The following is an 18598-nucleotide window of genomic DNA, read 5'->3' as shown; positions in this document are numbered from 1 at the left end:
CTTGGTAAGTTGGTTTTCCTGAAACACCAAAGAAGAGTGTGACACACCGCTGAAAGGATCAGGGTAAATTTAATCTGATTTCAAATGATCTCTAAGAACTGCAATCGACAGCTATGTCAATTCTTTTTATAGGAGTGCAGATGATGTCACACTGTGTGAGTGAGAGAGTAGAGACTGTAAAACACAATTTTAATAATTTATTTTAAATAAAACAACTACATTATCTCACAATAGCAAACGGCAAAGTTGCAGTAGTAATCAATGAACTAGAATCATATTGAAAAAGTTCATTTATCTGTGATATATCCCAGATTAATTTCACACAGACTTTTCAAGCCTTTATTTATGCAAATTATGATGTTCTTTTTGCTTGCAGCTAATGAAAAATTGACATTTAAGTTACATGCTACATCACACCAATAAAAACATTTTTAATACAAATGTGAGTTTAATGAAAAGTAATCAGCACTAATATATTAGAAATGGCTGTGATGCAGTTAGGTTGTGATTAGTTGGAACCAGATTGTTCCAACTAAGTGAAACTGCGAATGGCTCATTAAATCAGTTATGGTTCCTTTTTTTGGTACATTTACCGTACCAAAAAACTCTTACTGTGATATTAAAAGTGCACTGTAAATAAAAGTCTCTAATTCACCATAAAATACCGGCAGCTGTGGTTACTGAAATTTTACCGTATAAATACGTTGAAATCCATAATTATACAATAAAATTCTGTGGTTGCCAGTATTTTACAGGCAATTTTTTCTCTTTTTTTCTTTCATACTTTTTTTTACAGTGTAGATATATCGTACTTTTAAATCCTTTTTCACATGTAAATCATTATTATTTGGAGCATGTCGTTTTCCCTCGTTTCAAAAGAGAGAAAAGGGACTGAGGCTGCTGAAGCAGTGCTCCAAAAACTGATGTGGTACATGCCTGAGAATAATCTCATTTAATCAGACAGTTTGAAGAGGCTCTGATGTAAGGACTGCTGTGCATTAACACAAACTAGAACCAAACATTTTGACTTGTCTACTTGCAATTTTGGCATAACTGAAATTGCAAGTAGACAATTTCAGTTACTTGCGAGGGGGAAAAAAATGGCGGCTTCACAAAACCAATTTGCTGGAAGTCATGACCTTGTTTAGCAGTTCCACAGCAAATGTGATGACATCATAGCCAAGAAAACGTCATAGCGAATAGAGAGAAATGAACAGACTGAAAAATATAGTCCAAAAAGAATATAAAGGTATCCAGCACCTGGAGAGAATATGAATGTAAAAGACTCTGAAAGTACCGTATAGAAAATAGTGGATTTTGCAAGATATGTCCCTTTGAAAACACACAGTGAGCTTTTTAGGTCAGTTTAAATTTCTAATTACCGTAATTTAATTTGGTAAAAGCCAGAATAGCGAGATGCAGTGATTTATGCTACAAGAGCCCTAAACAAGTACTGAGTGCATAGAAATAAAAGTCTGAGATTTATGTTTAAAATTAGGGCTCAAAATGTAACGAGTAATATTGTAATTTTCTAAGACAGATTGTCGGGTTTTCATTCTCTGCAAGCCATAATCATGACATTTTTATTCATTTTTGACTTTGTGTGTAAAGAACCTATATGAATTCACTTTTCTGAAATCCGTGACCAAAAATATAATTTTTCAAATATTCACTTTTTTTTTACCTGTAATAGTTTTCTACATCATGAACAAAGACATTTTATGTTATTTTTATAGAAGTTATCCCACACCTTAAAAATACACCACAAATCATGTAACTCCATAAGAAGCACTTTAGCCTATTTCCAACTCTCTCGTGTCTTCACAGGACACTCATGATGAGAAAGTCAAGCCTCCAGGAAAGGTAGCAAACAAAAAGACCCCTGTTGCCAAAACACCTCCAAAGGCACCCAAAGAAAAACCAGTCAAGCCCAAGAAAGAGGTCATAAAGCCTGGGAAACCGATTAAGCCCGACCCGACTCCAAAATCAAAGGTGGTTGGCCAGCAGCCTGGTGTGGTGAGGAGCATCACATACTACAAGGCCTCTAAGACCAACCAAGATGACCAAAGAGGAGGTACGAGTTTTAACTTTGATCTAAACAACCTGTATACTCTCCAGTCAACATTCATGAAGAGCAGGTCAATGTGAGGTAAATATGTTCAACAATCTGCAGTGAGTGTGGTCGTCTGGGTCTGATCCACTGTGGGTGTTGAAAACGATCCATTAGTCTCTGAGCCCTCATGACTCTGAATCAGAAAGCAACAGGCAAGTAGGGTCAGTATTTACTGGGACAGTAGGAGTGTTCCCAGAACAGCCTTTAAATAACTGCAGGACAAGGCTCTCATTGTTTCGCTCATTTTTTAAAATTTGAAGCGAAAGGAACGATTATAGAAAATGACCCTGTGCAGCTCTTTATCTGCTCTGGCCTTGGGGTTTCTATTAGCAGGAAATCAAAGCTTTTCTACATCAGCGGTAGAGATGGAAGTCATTGAGGACAGTCTGAATGCAGAGCTGCCATGTTCATGATGAGCCTCAGCTCTGCTCCTCTCAGTGAGGCAGAAGGACCCTGACATTGAAGAGAAAGCGTTTCCTGAATCCTCTTCAGGTCTGTAGAGGGGTGATTAGGGCTGCTGCGTTTTCACAGCATAGAGCTGTCAGAAGCTATGTTCTGCCATGTATGTGAATCTGACAGAGCCCAAGCACTTTTGTCAAACATCTGCACCTGTTGCTTCTGCTGAGACCCTTAAATCAGCCAGAAAAGGCAGTTACAAATCCAGACATTCATCACATATAGTTAGGGCCAAAAATCCCATTTCAAATACGGGGGCAGGGAGTGACACCTTTTTAAAAAGGAGGAGAAGGGTCACCTTTCCTGTGTCCCTGTCTGCCTATATATACTGTAATAGGGCTGTCAAAATTAACACGTTAATGCATGTAGTTAATCTGAAAATGTTAAAGCGATAATATTACATCATATAGATTAATCAAAAGCTTCTCTCCTGTGGATGGTTGTGTAGTTCATCAGCTCGACAGACGGTGAGCGACAAACGACAGAGAAAGGTCAAAGTTCTCTGTGACTGCAGACAGAAACAAAAGTTGAACATTTTAAACTTTTTATTTGCTTTTTAATTATGGCGGTCGCTCAGCTGGATGAGAACAAGGGACTGTCGCCTCATCGCACAAGTTCCAGGGGGAATGAATGGAGTGGGACGTTTCTAAACGAACAATAAGTGTAATGTTAAAAGCAGAATCAGCCAGAACCCAAAACGCAGCCACAACAAGAGGATGTTTCACCAAAGGTTTTATTACAAAAGTAATTGGTGTGGAAGGGTGTGGCCTCACTGGTGGAGTCAGGGATGGGGGATCCACAGAGGTCAGGAGTCCAGCCAGGGGCAGGTAGGGTAAATGGACAAGGGGAGATCTGGGGGGGCTCAGGGGACAAGCAGACAACAGGGACAAAATCCACCAACCAGAAGCTGAGTCTTGAAACGGTCCAGGGTCATGCACGGGAGGGTCTCAGGCAATGAAAATCCAGAATCCAGAAGGCAGGAGGCAGGGTCAGAGACAGGCAGGGTTCAGCAACAGGACTTTCAACAGCAGAAGGATTAGGCAAAACTCTGTGGTCAAAAACAGGCAGGATCAGAAACCAGAAAACTCTTTGGAACATGGGACAACAATGCTTGAAAGCTGTGACAGTGGCAACAGACGATCTCGCACTGAGCTGGTGACGAGCAGCTGTTTAAATAGGAACCAGCTCAGTGCAGGTGAGGGCAATAAGCAATCAGCACAGCCAAGGCAGAGCTGAAGGGCTGGAATCATGACAATAAGCCTTCATGGATATAAAAACATGAAAAACTGAGAAGTGTCTATAGCCAAATATCATCTTGTTCTAGGGAATTCTCTCTTCATTTTTAATGTCTGTCAGCACAGAACAGTCGTCTACATGTCAGGCTGTAGCTTTTTATGGAATCCAAAAAGAAGCAATGTTACAGAAAGAAAGGGATAGAAAAACCCAGATCAATACCGACCCAAATCATTTTGACCCAGCCCGATTTTTGAGTCTGGTTCAGGTCGGGCTCAGAGAACAAATCTAAACTCTGATCTCCATTCAACTCACTGAGAAATTATCAACTGGCTGGACCTGTGTTGAATTAGGCCAGTTATTTTTAATGATTAAAAATAAAATCACTTACTTTATGCAAAAAAGGAAAATTGGCATTTTGTAGAAATCAGTATTCACTTTGACATTGAAGGGTTTTTTTGTAAAATGGCTCATTTTATTGATCCTGATTGATTTGTAAAATCAATAAAAGGGTAAAACATTCAAGGGGTGAATAATTTTTTTAGAAGCCCTGTACATGTTGACCTGAAAATCCTCCGAAATCTGTCTTAAACAAAAGAGATCAAAATGAAAAATCTGTATTTCTTTTCTATTTTGAAGTGGGCGTTCTAACAACACAACATGCGGTTTCAGAGACAATATCACTGCATTACTGCTCTTCATGTTTAATAAATGCAATACTTCATTGTACTTTTACAATTCAATATTGTCATGCAACTAGAATGTTGCACATGTGGTATAAATCGTGCAAAAAATGACTCAATTATAAATGCTTACAGTACCTCATTATAATATCAAGCTTCATTTAAGAGTGTTTGATCTTTTCTAACACAGCATATTTTTTATGTCCCTTGTGTGTGCTTTATTAAGCACAGATATCTGTCCCATCAATCAACAATGAAATGATGTTATCTGTTATGTAACCTCAAAGCAGTCTGCTGCTAAGGACACTTTACTTTCTCTGGGCTGGTAGTTTGTGCAACACATCCAAGTGAATTGGTGACCGTCAGACATCCATACAGTTTAAACTGATCGGCTTTAACAAGAGCCATAAAACATGTTTATTTCTGCTGTGGCCCTGCTGCCGCTAATCTCTGGAACAATCCAAACCTCTGCGAAGGACCTCCTGATACCAAGAACGCTTAATTGCTTGACATCTTTGCAGAAGAAGCAACTTCTTCTCGCTGTCCTCAGGTCCATGTGGTGTCAGCATGCGTGTCAGGAAGACTTTCCCCACACATCTGTCAGCCAGCTTGGAATGCAGCAGTTTCAGGACCAGTGGAAGGCTGCCCTACCATCAGACTGTCAACTTTTTAGCAGGAGAAATTGCAATTGAGACTGGAGTCGACTGATAAAACATTTAAACAGTTCTTCCATGAGAACTTCTCAGTCCTCAAAGTTTTTAATAAAATTGATCCTAAACTTCAGTCGACATTTAGACAGTCAAAGGCTTTTTTGTACTGTATTTCCACTCTTACAGTTTTCTTGTTTCCAACCAAATTTTGTTGCCCTTTTTGCTTGGCCAGAGTTGCTTTTTAATGTTGACAAATAGTAATAATGCTGTATTTTTAATCTGATATTTTTCGTGTAATGCTCCAGTTGTTTCCCATCTGGCTGTTCTGTTCCACAACTCCTGCTCTTCTCCTCAACAAGCCAAGTACAAGTCTCTTTTTTTATTATTTTTCTTTTGCCATTCTGACCTGGGATTTATCCAATTGCTTACTGACCATTGTTTTGTTTTGAGATATTTTATGTTTTGCATATGAACATTTCCAAATGCGTGCAGTGGAAAGATATCCACCACTTAATAGATGGTTACTATATATAAAAGGTCGGTCCTCAATTTCTTGCTTTAGAAAAAACTCCATATATCAAATATCTTTCTGTGGTGCAGCGGCCCTTAGAAGCAGATACTTTTCAGTTGCACACTTGGTAATTAAGAGGCAGAAATCGACTGATACAGGCTTTTTAAGGATGGTGTCGATACTGATGATTTTGACATCAGTCTAACCGATCCCCAACATGTGTGGCCGATTTTTTCTGGCCAACTCTTGAAGCTGATTTTTTTTTTCTTCCTCCACTTATATGATAAAAATGACACAATGATGACAAATGTTAAAAGCCTCAATTTAAACAAAAAGGAAACATTTATTAACAAAACAAGGAAAACATACTAACAATGGGTAACAAACAACGTAGAACATTTAACACCGCTGTTCCACCGCTCACAGTGAGACAAAGACTTTCAAAGATGCAGCTAAATTAGATAGATAAATATGTATTAAAATGTTAAAACTTATGCTGGTTGTTGTCGGCACTCAGTCTTACAACATTACCAGCTGCTTTCTGCCTGGATGGAGAAGCAATGTATGAGGTCATGTGATCTCAAGGCATAGCTGCTGCTCTAATGAACTGGCAAGCAAATGCACGCATTGGCCGATGTCAATACAAGAAGTGAACACAAATATTAACACAAAATGTCGGCCGGCTGACGTATCCATCGAGCTGTGCTGAGAGGGAATAAATACGCTTACAAGTACACACCCAAATGTTAACATTTTTGTTTTACATATTTTTGATAATAAAGCAAAAACCTGTGTTGGACCGATGACCTTGATGCTTTGGTCATAATGGCTCAATGATGCAATGATGGCTCATGAGGTTAGAAGAAGAAAGCAGTGTTTATCCGTTCTAACAGCAGTCATCCTCCAGGTAATGTCTCTCTTATTCTGATTCCCCTTATCGTCTGCTCTTTCATCTCAGACCACTCTGTGAAAACACACCCGGTCCATCATCTAACAGAAAATGAGCCTGAGGATGGAGGGACTGAAACTATCCTAGAGCCTGTTGAGGGAACTGTGGCTGAGACCTTTGACCCCACTACAGCTCCCACTGCTACCATTACCACCACCACCACTACTACCGCCACCACCACCACAACGTCCACCACCACAGAGCCCACTACTACCACTATCCAAAGCACGCCCCGGTCTGAAAGACCAGCTCCTACTATTGTGCTGGTGCTGGACAACTCCAACAACAACAGTCGGCCCAGCCTCCACAGAGAAGGTATGTGTTGAACTCTGTGCTGTGATAAGATCAGTATTTTGCTGCATGCTGTCACGACAGTGAGGCCGCCCAACTGAGCAGCAGAAGATCGTGCAGTCTTGAGCTGCCAAGACATGTAGAAGCATGGAATCAATTTAAGCTCATGTTAATGCGAATCATTCTCTCCCGGACATGCAGGTTGAATTTTCTGCTTGTTACTTCCAGGGAAGATTCTCAACTGTGAAGGAACTCTGGCATCCATTGAGCAACCGGAGAAACAACACAGTTATGGGCGCAATGAGGGAGCCTGGATGAAGGATCCTTTGGCTAAGGACTCCAAGATCTACGTGACTAATTACTACTATGGCAACAACCTGGTGGAGTTCCGTAACCTGGACAACTTCAAACAAGGTACGCACCATTCTGGTGTTTTTGAGAAAATGCATATAGTCTACAAGATATAGTTCATCCCTGTGTTTGGACTTCAAGCTTTGTTTTAGTTTTATTCCAGACATTTGAGTTTGTGGGAATATTTAAAGTTAAGGCATTTCAGTGGCTGATGTCATTATGTTCTATCAATTCATTTCAATAGCCATGTATTTGTAAGATGGTTATTTTTGCACAATTTACCCAAAGACTGAGCAAGTGGACTGTGATTGACAGCATTATTGACCAAGCAGGAAAGCATAACATGCATAAAGAGTAGACCAATGACTGCTCTTTATGAATGTTAACCTGGTAACGCTGGTAATATACAGTGACATGGAAGATAAAAACCCCTAACAGATTTGCAGTGTTTTTGCATATTTTGTCATGCAACCACACTGAAGGGTTTTTAAGGAATGGCCAGCTTAAGATCATTGTTTTATTGTTTTATAAGTGTTTTATCTAGATTTAAGTTGCAAAATCTTTTTTAACGAGTTTTTCAGTGGTGGATTTGTTGGTGTGCTTTGGAGCAATGTCCCGCTGTATAACTCAGGATGGATGTAAGTTTTCCTTCAGTATCTTCTGGTAGAGAGTAGAATTTATGGTCCATCAGTGACAACAAGCCTTGCCATTTCAAGACATGGAAGAGAACCAAGAACATCGCATTACATCCACCATGTTTGACTGCTGACATGGAGATCTTTTTCATCAAGTCCTAAACCCTTTAATGCCAGACCTAAACACATTCCAAACACTTTTGTCTTTACCTTCCACACAGTATTTTTCCAAAGCTTTGGTTTAGAAAAACATGTAGTATTTGCTATAATTCCTGTTTGACTTAATAAAAGTATGAACAGACACCAATATGCAACATGATGAGTACACAGATGAGACAGTTTACCCTTCCTATCTCCGAATGAACTGCAGACTTGTAACATTCTTTCTGGGAGCGTGGAGAAGATCTGCACATGTTGGATTTGACTTGTTGATTTAGATATGTTTAGACATTAGGTTTACTAAATGCACTTACATGTGAGGCATCCTGTGGTGTGGTGAGCTCACAGCTGTGTGCGGATGACTAGGTATCTCTGTGAGTAGCGGCGCTTCCTGCTGTTCCTTGACATGTGCTTTGGCCTTTCTTTTTGAACTAAATCCAGCAGAAGAGGATTAAGAGAGCCGGTTGGCCTCAGGGGTAGGACCAGAGAGAGTGGGGTTAAGAGTGGGGGTGGGGGGGTTCTGCTCCACATTGTTTTTGTTCTTCACAGGCTTCAGTTTATCTACATCGGACTTCCTGAGATTGGAGGGTTAGAATGGGAAATAGGATGTGATTAGAAAGTGACACCTATAGTACAAAGTGTGTTAGTTCAGGGGGGAAATCCTACACAAACAGGATCACTGTTACGCTAAGCCTGTGCACATACAGTCTGGTACTGTGAAAAAAATCAGCTTAGCAAGGGAAGCTTCATGTTTGCAACTCACAGTAAGTAAAGCATAATGCATCTCTTATCCAGTATTGTCTGTGTGGCTGCTATTTCCTTTGTAGTAATGAACAACTGACCAAACTGTCTGTTTTTTGCAGACTGCTTTAGACCTGTAGAAATTATATTTTATGTTATTGTTCTCAGTTTACATGGCTGAGATCAAGACCTCTCTATGTTTTGCAAAATGCACTTTTTTTTTACTGATTCAGGTGTTAACAAGTTACAACACTTCTCAAATATATTGTGGAGTTAAATTGTCTTTGAACTTTGATGCACCATAAGTGGGCCTGATTTGTTCAGTTTCAGTCAAACAGAGGGAATAAATTCACACAGTCAGATTTTATTTTTTTTGGCAGATGCAACTCCCTACAGAAAGTGATGGAAGCCAAGCAACAGCCATAAAGAGTGGCCCTTAATTTGATGGCTCCGTTTATGGGAGCTAGCATGGATAAAATAACAACTCTATCAACATCTCTGTCTTCTGTCTTTTATCTAAATTAAACACAAATGTGTTAACTTGTTGGGACACATCAGTGCCTTTACCTGTAGAGACCCTTTATGTCCAGAAGCAGAATCAGAGGGAGAGGCCTCTTTTCTCAATAAGCTATCAGAATTCATGATGTAGCTGCAGATGCTAAATGAACGGTTAGAGTTAGACGCTCAATAAAGTATCTGTGAAGATACTTACCACCTGTTTGAAGACAGTCTTTTTATTTTATCTAAGTGGGCATGTGCAGATATTTGACTGTGGTAGTGTGTGTTTTTGTTGGCAGATAAGACTTTTGGATCAAGTGTTCATAGCTGAGCCCAGGCCATGCAGTCTCAAGAGATGCATTACGATAAGGGAGGGAGCATGCCTGGGGCTGGGAAGATGACTAAAGATTAAAGAAATATTCTCTCCGAAGGCCAAAGCACAGCCTGGTTTTTCTTGGATCACAGTATCCCAGTCATGGGATAACATAAACATTGACATTATTGGTTGTCACGCAGGCAGATTGCATCAGTGATGATACGATGTTAAAGTAGAATGTGTTCATTGGCAAATGAGACTTGAGTGTCGTAATGAAGGAGCAAAAGCTAATCCTGTCCTGTCATTTGTTCTAGGGCGTTGGAGTAATCTTTACAAACTGCCCTATAACTGGATCGGGACTGGCCATGTAGTTTATAACGGAGCGTTCTACTACAACAGGGCCTTCACTAAGAACATCATTAAGTATGATCTGAGGATGCGATATATGGCAGCGTGGACTCTGCTGCACGATGTCGTCTACGAGGACACCAACCGCTGGAAGTGGAGGGGACACTCGGATATTGACTTTGCAGTTGACGAAAGTGGTCTGTGGGTAATCTACCCATCTCTGGACTATGACTACAACCAGCAAGAGTTGATTGTGATTAGTAAACTGGATCCCGGAGACCTGTCCCTGAAAAAGGAAACGACCTACCGAACAGGCCTCAAGCGGAACTCTTATGGAAACTGCTTCATCATCTGCGGTGTCCTGTATGCTGTCGATGTGTACAACCAGAAAGAAGCTGAGGTGAATTATGCTTATGACACCCACACAAACACGGAGGCAATCCCACGTTTGCCATTCACCAACGAGTACTCCTTCACCACCCAGATAGACTACAACCCAAAGGATAAGCTTCTGTATGCATGGGACAATGGCAATCAGGTCACATATCAGGTGAACTTCATTGAGGAATGAACACAGGTAATTTGTATCCAGGCTTGCCAGGATGGCAACCAGTTAGAGGATTCTCAGTATTTATCTGTAAGAACTCATGTAGAACCTATCATTGGACGTAGATCTGTTTTTGGGCCTCAGTCAGGCTTTACAGCCTTTCCTGTCATCTTCTAAAGTATGTTGTTATACAATTTTCCAATCCTTAAATTTTTTTTGCACAGCTTTGGATAATAAATTATAATGGCAAACTGAAAACAATATTATTTTCCTGCTATATTACCAATCAGCTGACTACTGAATACAACCTGGGGCAGAAAATATCTTTCTTAGAATATATTTGATCAGTTTTTCTATTTTGTTGTCAAAAAAACCCTAAAACAAGACAAAAAACCAACAAAAAAACAGATATGACCCAAAGCTGGTCTATTTAGTAGATAGTATGCCTGTCACTCTAGTACATTTTTATGGATGATAAATTGCCCCAAAAATTATTGAGATAAACAATAACATTATGGTTTTGAAACCATTTTCAACTATATAATGATAATGGCATAATAATACAAGTTCACCATTGCATTATTGAGGATGAACTCAATGCAAAATTTCAAAGAAATTGTGTTCTTTACAAAAGAAACTCACAACAACCAAAATCTATAAATAAAAAAGGAAATAAACTCCACAATAAAAACTCAAAACCTTTAATAAATTGAATTATTTAGTCTCTAAACAAAATTGCCCTTCAATAAATATTAATCATCAGAATCATCAGAAGCAATCAATTTCATGTTGCCTCATAAAAGTGATTGATTCATTGCTTATTGCGACAGGTTCATCAGCTACCACCATTCTGTGGTCACTTTCACTGTCTTCACCAGGAGCAAAGTGGAGCCGAAGTCAAAGTTTTTGTTTGGGTGCACAAACTTAGTGAAAAAAAGCTGATTCTGATTCTAGCTGAACGTTCAATCTTTGTCAAACATCTCAAGATATACAGGTATATACAAAACAAAGTTGCCTCATTGGTGTATCATTTTTTCACATTATGCATTGAAAAGAAATGTAATCATTTGGTGTTGAGGAAATGACCAAAAAGGCAGAGCCTTTTCATTTACCTTGTTTTTCAGTTTCCACCATATACTTTCAGTTTGTTTGAAATCCAGACTACGTCTGGACAGGTCACTGAGCTGATCTGCCTTTCCTGAAGAAAAGTTTGAACGCTCTTTGCTTGGTGTAAAGTTGCATTATTATTCTGACAAATCTTGATTTCATTATTAAGCTTTCTTTGGATTGATGGAATAAGAAATGTTAGTAATGTGCGTGTCAGGAGTCTGAGCTCTCCATTAACCCAGAGCTCATGCTCACTGCTGCTGTAGTAGATGCACAAGCAGAATTAGCGAAATCACTGAGCGGCGGCAGACTCACTTCAAACACCGCAGACTGAGAGGATTCTGTCTGGAGTAGGCAGACAGTGATTTGTGGAAATCACCACTGTGTTGATGATTCAGTTCAACAAATTTTCAATACTTTTCTTCTTCTTCTTCATGTGTTCAACCCATCACACAATCATCCTCTCAGGCCACAACAGCTTTTTTGGCAACAAAACTGACTCAAGTGTCTCCAGGAAACTGGATCAATTTAAACAACTGGAGTCCATAAATGGAACTGAGTTGATCACCCCAAAGTGTTATGCTAACAGATAATGAAATTATGAATTAATAAGCAGCTATCTCTGAACGTTAGGAAAATAATGCTCAGTAAAACAACTCATCAAGCAACCACCAGGAGTACTGATTCCATATTTTTCATCAGAGGTTGTATTTGTCATTTACCTAAGATATCAGACTTTCCAATGGCTGTTCAGATGCATTCTGGAGTGTTTTTGTTTTAATAATTTTTGAAAAATGTTTTCTCTTTTTGGCATTTAACTCAGCTGGTGACATTACTTCAGCCTGTTCTAACAGACAGGCTGCTGAGAAAGGTTCCCAGGGCCTAAGTATCAGTCATGTCATCGTTTTCCCATCCTGTGACCAAACATTTGTTCAGGAATTTGCTTTATTATTATCCATGCATCCTGTTTCTTCACCAGAGAAATGTCGAGGAGTGTGCTGATTAAACTGTATGACAAAATTTACACTTTACTTTTATATTTGTTCACAATATGATTTGACGATGTAATGAATCTGTTATTGTTTCTTCATAAAAAGATCCAGTTTTTACCATGCCAATAACCTTTCATAGCCACTGTATATATTGTAAATGAGCATTTGAATGTTTGCACTTCAAACCGGGTTCATCATGTTCTAACAAAAGTCCAATGTAGCCATGTTATTTTGTTTCAGATTTACATGTTTTACCACCCATGATGTAACGCTTACACAAATCTAGAATGTTTCTTTTGGGGGGGGGGGGCGTTCCTGCAACAATGATTCATAACCACAATGTTTTTTTAAAAAAGCTTATTACTGAAATCATGTCAGTATCAATAAAGTCATTTGTTTAAGTCTACACATAGAAACAGAAACATAATATTGTGTTGAAACAAGTTGAGCATGTGCTTGTGTCATGAAATAAAATGTTCACTCTGAAATCCTGTTGTGAGCTCTGTACATAAATCCACCGTGACCAATAAATGCCACAGGATAACAGCCTCACCCTCCTTGTTTCAAAGGGAGGAAGACAAGTTAGTCAAACTTTCCGATTTCCGGATAACAGAGGTTTCTGGGGTTCCGTTTGGTTTAAAGTAAAAGTAACAATGTTGCTTAATCTTAGTCCAGGTATACAAAACATACATAACATAGTCATAATATGACCTGAGTCATAATAATACAGCCATTATCGTATGTATTTTGGATAGATTTCAAAATGTAATACTTAGTCTCCAAGTCATGTAACTCTGGAAGAAGACAGAAATTAATCATGAGGTGAATTGTGGGTGTGGTGTTTTAACACATGTGGTTTCTCATTTGACACCAAGAAGAAAAAAAAAAGCCTTGTTTCTCTGTGTTGTTCTGAATACCAGTAACGGGCCGGTTCAGTTCAGTAATGATGTCAGTCTTGGCCCCGCTAAGGTCTGATGAGCGCACCACTGACGGTGCGGCCAATCATGAACTCTGTCATGAAATGTTGGCATGATGTGGCGATGGAACAATCACACTCTCACCGACTGTGTTGATGAGTGCTGACAATTCACATGACCTGTGCCGCTTCGGCCCCAGAAGCCCGGGGTCAGCACAAAGCCTTGACCCTGTTCACATCAGCAGGGCCTCCTGTTCATCAGCAGCACATACTGTATGCATCACGCACCATCATGTCCTCCCAGCGGCCGGGATGTGAAGCCTTTGTCCCCGTGGGACATTCCTGGACCTGGATCACTCAGTCACATCTAAGAGTGAATCTGCTTAAAAGTACGTAACTTTTCTAAAGAAAAACAAACAAACAAAAAAAAAATGTCACATATTTGTTAAAACTGCTACTATGTAATGACAGAATGTTATGAAACAGATCATCTGTGAAAATATCAATCTACACCTCTTCCCTGAGCTACTACTGGCATCTGCAGAAATGCACCGCTCCCGGTCAAAAACAACCAATCAGAGCCAGGGGGAGGGGCTAAGTGGTGTCAATCATCCTTGTGTATATGCCGCTCAGATTCTCTTCCTTTCTCTCTGCTACACTACAGCTGGTTCACCTCAACATAGTCTGCCACAAATGCTATGGCTTGTTAGCATAGGATAGTTTGAGGCATATTGCATATCATAGAGGGTTAAGATGTTGTGGCCCCTCTCCAACTAGCATTTAGCTTTAGCCTCAGGGACCAACTAGTCTGGATTGTTTAAATGAATATTTATTTATTGCAAAACAAAGTTTTAGTTGGCACTGAAGATCAGTTCACCACCAGACAGCATCAGGGCTCGGGGCAGAGCAGCAACCAGCACTGCTTGTTTTAACCTGGGTTTGATCTGCAAGGAGACTCTGATGTTCTGATGGAGCATGAAATATTCTAAAGTGGAGCATGAGGCAACTAGCATCTTCCGCTAGAAAAATATTTCCAAATACCCATTTCCTTTATGAAGGCAGAACAATAGCTTGGATAATAAGTCCCTCATTTTCCAAACCTGTGAAATTGTCGGAGATGTTTTGTGAAATTTGTCACCTTCTTTCAATTACTGCTCCCAACATACCAGGCATAAGAAACTAAAAACAGGAAACCAAACATGGCCACACAATGTCAGAGGAATGCACACCATCTCACCTCTAATAAATACTAGCTTGCGTGTTGAAAAATGATTTTTTGTTTTTGTTTCTTTCTGTCTCTTCTATACTTCTGGTTGCTGGTCTGTTCGAACACGCAGTGCAGTCCAGTTTTCTCCCTCAGACAATAAGACCATTAAGATAACAGTGGGTTTCAACTCTGCTGGTAAACATTGAAATTGAAATACTGCTTTGAATTTCAATTTTATAATCTGAAGGCATGAAAGGAAGGCTGCCTGGCGGCTCTTTAACTCTATGAGAGCTTTGGTCTTCCTGATCCTGACAGAACACGTTTCACTCACATCACAGGACACAATGAAAACTGTAAACTGAAGCTTCAGTGTGGCTTTAATTAAGGGTTATTTCCTGTGGCAGCCAGGAAAATGTTGCTGTTAGGCAGAACAAGAACACCAAATCTTTTTCTAAATGTGCATGTAAATGTCTGCTGGGTCAGTCTTCTGTCTCTCCCTTAAGCTTTGTGAAATCTCATGTGTAAAATAAGGCCTGAAGGTTTAATCCCCAATAAAACTCCAATTAAAAGGGCTTTTGTTTGGGCTTGTCCAGAGAAACCTGCAGACACTGAATAATGAAGCTTGTTCTCTAAGAGGGGGCTTTCCTGCATAAAGTCCAGGGAAGTGTCCAAAGAGGACCCTGAAGAAGACCATTGTGTGGGATACAATGGTGGCTTTCAGAGAGGAGCGAGGCGGAGTGGCCGTGTCAGGACCTCACATCAATATTTTGGAGCAGAGGTGGAGATAAATATCTTCCAAAACCACCCACAGGTTTTTGCCTTGTTGCTGAGCCAACAGACTGCAGGGCATAAACAAAACTCAACACAGATTATTTATGGACATGAAATCATTTTTTCACATGAGCCTTGGGTTGACTTGACGATTGCCAAGCCATATCAAATATGGATGGGAGGAGACTGTAGATGAAAGATAGCAGGTAAATAGCTTGCCAAGGCTTTTCCCAAATAGATTAAAGTTGGGTTAAAATCCCCATGTGTTAACAATGGGGACAGGAAATACATCTGTCAATAATAAGATCAAATCAAGCTGTACAGCATCTGGACCTTATCTGAAATGATTCAACTCATCCATGCATTAAAGCAAACTAAGCATCTGTATTAGTTCACCATGCTACACAGCCAGAACATGGTTCTGACCCGGGTCGGGGTTCTTCACTGCTTCAATCAGCCATAAATGACATCCAGTCCCAGCTTTCCTTTGCCAACAGATTTATGTTGAGGTGAGCTTAAAGCTGCAGTGTGGAACTTTTATAAAAACATATATTTATTACATATTTGTTGAAACTGTCACTATGTTGTGACAGTATATTATGAGATAAATAATCTGTGAAAAAAATGCCACTGCCTTCTCTCAGTGCTAACAAGAAACAACCAATCAGAGCCAGGAGGCGGGGCTTAGCGCTGTCAGTCTTGTCCATGTGCAGGGCTCCCTCCTCCCAGCATGCCTCTCTGCTATGATACTGCGTCTCTCCATCCTGACTGTTGTTCCCCAACCTGTTGTGAATGCTAAAGATAGTTAGCATGGCCACTGATGACAGCGCATAAACAGTTTTCCTGTAAAGGTGAATTGCATTGAGAAGTGAGTACATGAGAATGATTGACAGCTCTAAGCCCCTCCTTCTGGATCTGATTGGTTGTTTTTGACTGGGAGCGGTGCATTTCTTCAGACAGCAATAGAAGCTTAGAGAGGAGGTGGAGGATAGCCATCTTTTCACAAACTGATAACAAACTGCTTGTTAAAACTATCGCCATAACATGGCGATAGTTTTAACAAATATGTAAATAACATGTTTTTTTAATAAAAGCGACATACTGCAGCTTAAAGCTACATTTTAGAAACTAATCTAAAAGATGTGACTTATCTCAATCAATCATATCAAATTCAAAATCTAAAATATGAAAGTTTTAAGTCAAAAATTGCAAATTAGCAAGTCTCTCAGGAATTACATCATGCAGCATTTCATATTACAGTGCTTTAAAACTAACACAAATGCACCAAACTCTCCAACTCCTCACTAATGAAATGCTGAATGAATTTAGTGTTTTTGGGTCTTTGCTGGTGGTGAATACGGCACAGCCTGATTAGTCCAGTGATGTCACAGCATGGTCCTGGGCCAGGGCCTTTCTGTGTGGCTTTTTCATGTTTCTTTCCTCCTGTACACCAAGTAACTCGTCATCTCAACTGGAGATTCTGCATTACCCACAGGCATGAGTGTGCATGTCAACGGTTGTTTTTGTCCTGTCCCTGGTTTGACCCTGGAAGGGACTAGTAATGTGTCCAGGGTGTTCCCCGTATCCCACACACTGACCTCTGAAAACAGCCAATAGTTTCCTCCAGTCCTCTCACAGTCACTGTGTAAACTAGAGAAAAGCACAAGTAAAACAAAACTTCAGTGTACTCCATTTTATATAATTTTTGTAGTCCCGAGGTGGAAAGTCAGATTTCAGCACCAGCAACAACCTTCAAGGAAAATTTGATGTAAAATTGACTTTTGTCAGCTTTATACTGTGTTATAATGTTATTCCCTCATCAAACAAATACCTGCAGTGTTGCTTTGACCCATTTATGCATGTTTTAGGAACGCCTGTTCATAGATTGCACCTCATACTTACCCGAAGCTCTGCCTTGGAGCTTCAGTCTTCAGTTGCGTTTCCACCCCATTGAACACCCCAGCCCCACACATCCCCCACATAGCTCCTCCAGACTAGCAGCAGCAGCAATTAGCAAAAGCCTGGTGGAACTGCACACCTACTTACCTCATCATACGAACTACTTCTCAATCCAGCGCATCAAAAGACATGGAGAAGTACTGAAGTGCTGAAGTGCTGAAGTGCTGAAGGCAGAGTGTTTAAAAGAGCAGGAGCTTCTTAAAGACAAAGATAATTCCAAAGCACCAGGTTGTGATGCAAAGTCTAATTTCTTTTAAGTTGTCTCATATATAGATATAGCTTTTTATAACAACTGAAGGTAACATTGTTATTTGATTGTGCTGTAAAATGGCACTATATGCCTGGAAAAATACATTACAGCCTCTTCCAATTCAATATGGATGCTGCACACATAAAACACTGAATGTTGCAGAAATGAACTGTGTTCTGTTATTATAGTTGACAGTTTGAATTTCATTAAGTCAGCCACACTGTGTAACCAGACATTTCCTGATTTTAATGTTATCTTTGAAAACCTGACAGCAGCATCTCACAGACAAACCCATATCAACCCTGTTGATTTATATTTGTCAAATTACTGGGCAGTCTCTCTCCTCTCTGGTTTGTGGGCGCATTGTTGGCAATCCAGTGAAAAATAATCTACTAGCACAAATATTTCATGTGAAAGCCCCTCACAGTAAACACTGTCCTTACAGAGGCATCCAGCTGATGGTAACTACATGGTAACAGAAGCAGCTGCACTTCTGTAAGCACATTTGCTCTTAGTACTGAATCACTAAATATGTCACTATTTCTGTGAACATTTTTATATAAATAATTCCATCACTTTTTTCCAACCATGTTTTTACAATGTTCTTGAGGATGCTGCCTTCGTATAAAAATGAAAAGTGAGATTATTTTCAAATACCCGGTTGAAGAAGTGCTTTGGACCATTGTCCAGCTGCGTAGCCCAAATGTCCTTGGACTGAAGGAATTGTAAACTGACAAGTTACAATTTAACAACAGGGGCTGATATGCTTTCACAGAGAGCCAGGTGCTTCCTGGAGGAGGGCACCAGCTGAGATGATGCTGCCATCAAATAAGCATTCTTTTTCTCCTGCTATTAACTTTTTACTTTTCACTAACACAGAAGGAACTCCTACGTCAGCTCTTCTTTTTTTATGTC

At 39.8% G+C, this 18598-nt stretch overlaps 1 protein-coding gene across 1 annotated transcript in view; it reads left to right on the top strand.

Annotated features, from left to right (window-relative positions):
- Positions 1-13068, top strand: part of LOC116729750 (olfactomedin-like 2A) — a 31988-nt gene extending 18920 nt beyond the window's left edge. The window contains exons 5-8 of the mRNA XM_032578481.1: positions 1828-2074; positions 6605-6910; positions 7115-7300; positions 9901-13068. Of these exons, the coding sequence (XP_032434372.1) occupies positions 1828-2074; positions 6605-6910; positions 7115-7300; positions 9901-10505 (1344 nt within the window). The 3' untranslated portion in view covers positions 10506-13068. The remainder of the gene's footprint in view (positions 1-1827; positions 2075-6604; positions 6911-7114; positions 7301-9900) is intronic.
- Positions 13069-18598: the final 5530 nt, after the last annotated feature.

This window comes from Xiphophorus hellerii, chromosome 12 (assembly GCF_003331165.1).
Source record: "Xiphophorus hellerii strain 12219 chromosome 12, Xiphophorus_hellerii-4.1, whole genome shotgun sequence".
In the NCBI taxonomy this organism is placed as follows: domain Eukaryota; kingdom Metazoa; phylum Chordata; class Actinopteri; order Cyprinodontiformes; family Poeciliidae; genus Xiphophorus; species Xiphophorus hellerii.
The sequence above is the reverse complement of the archived record's forward strand: the minus strand, read 5'-3'. Positions and strand labels throughout refer to the sequence as shown.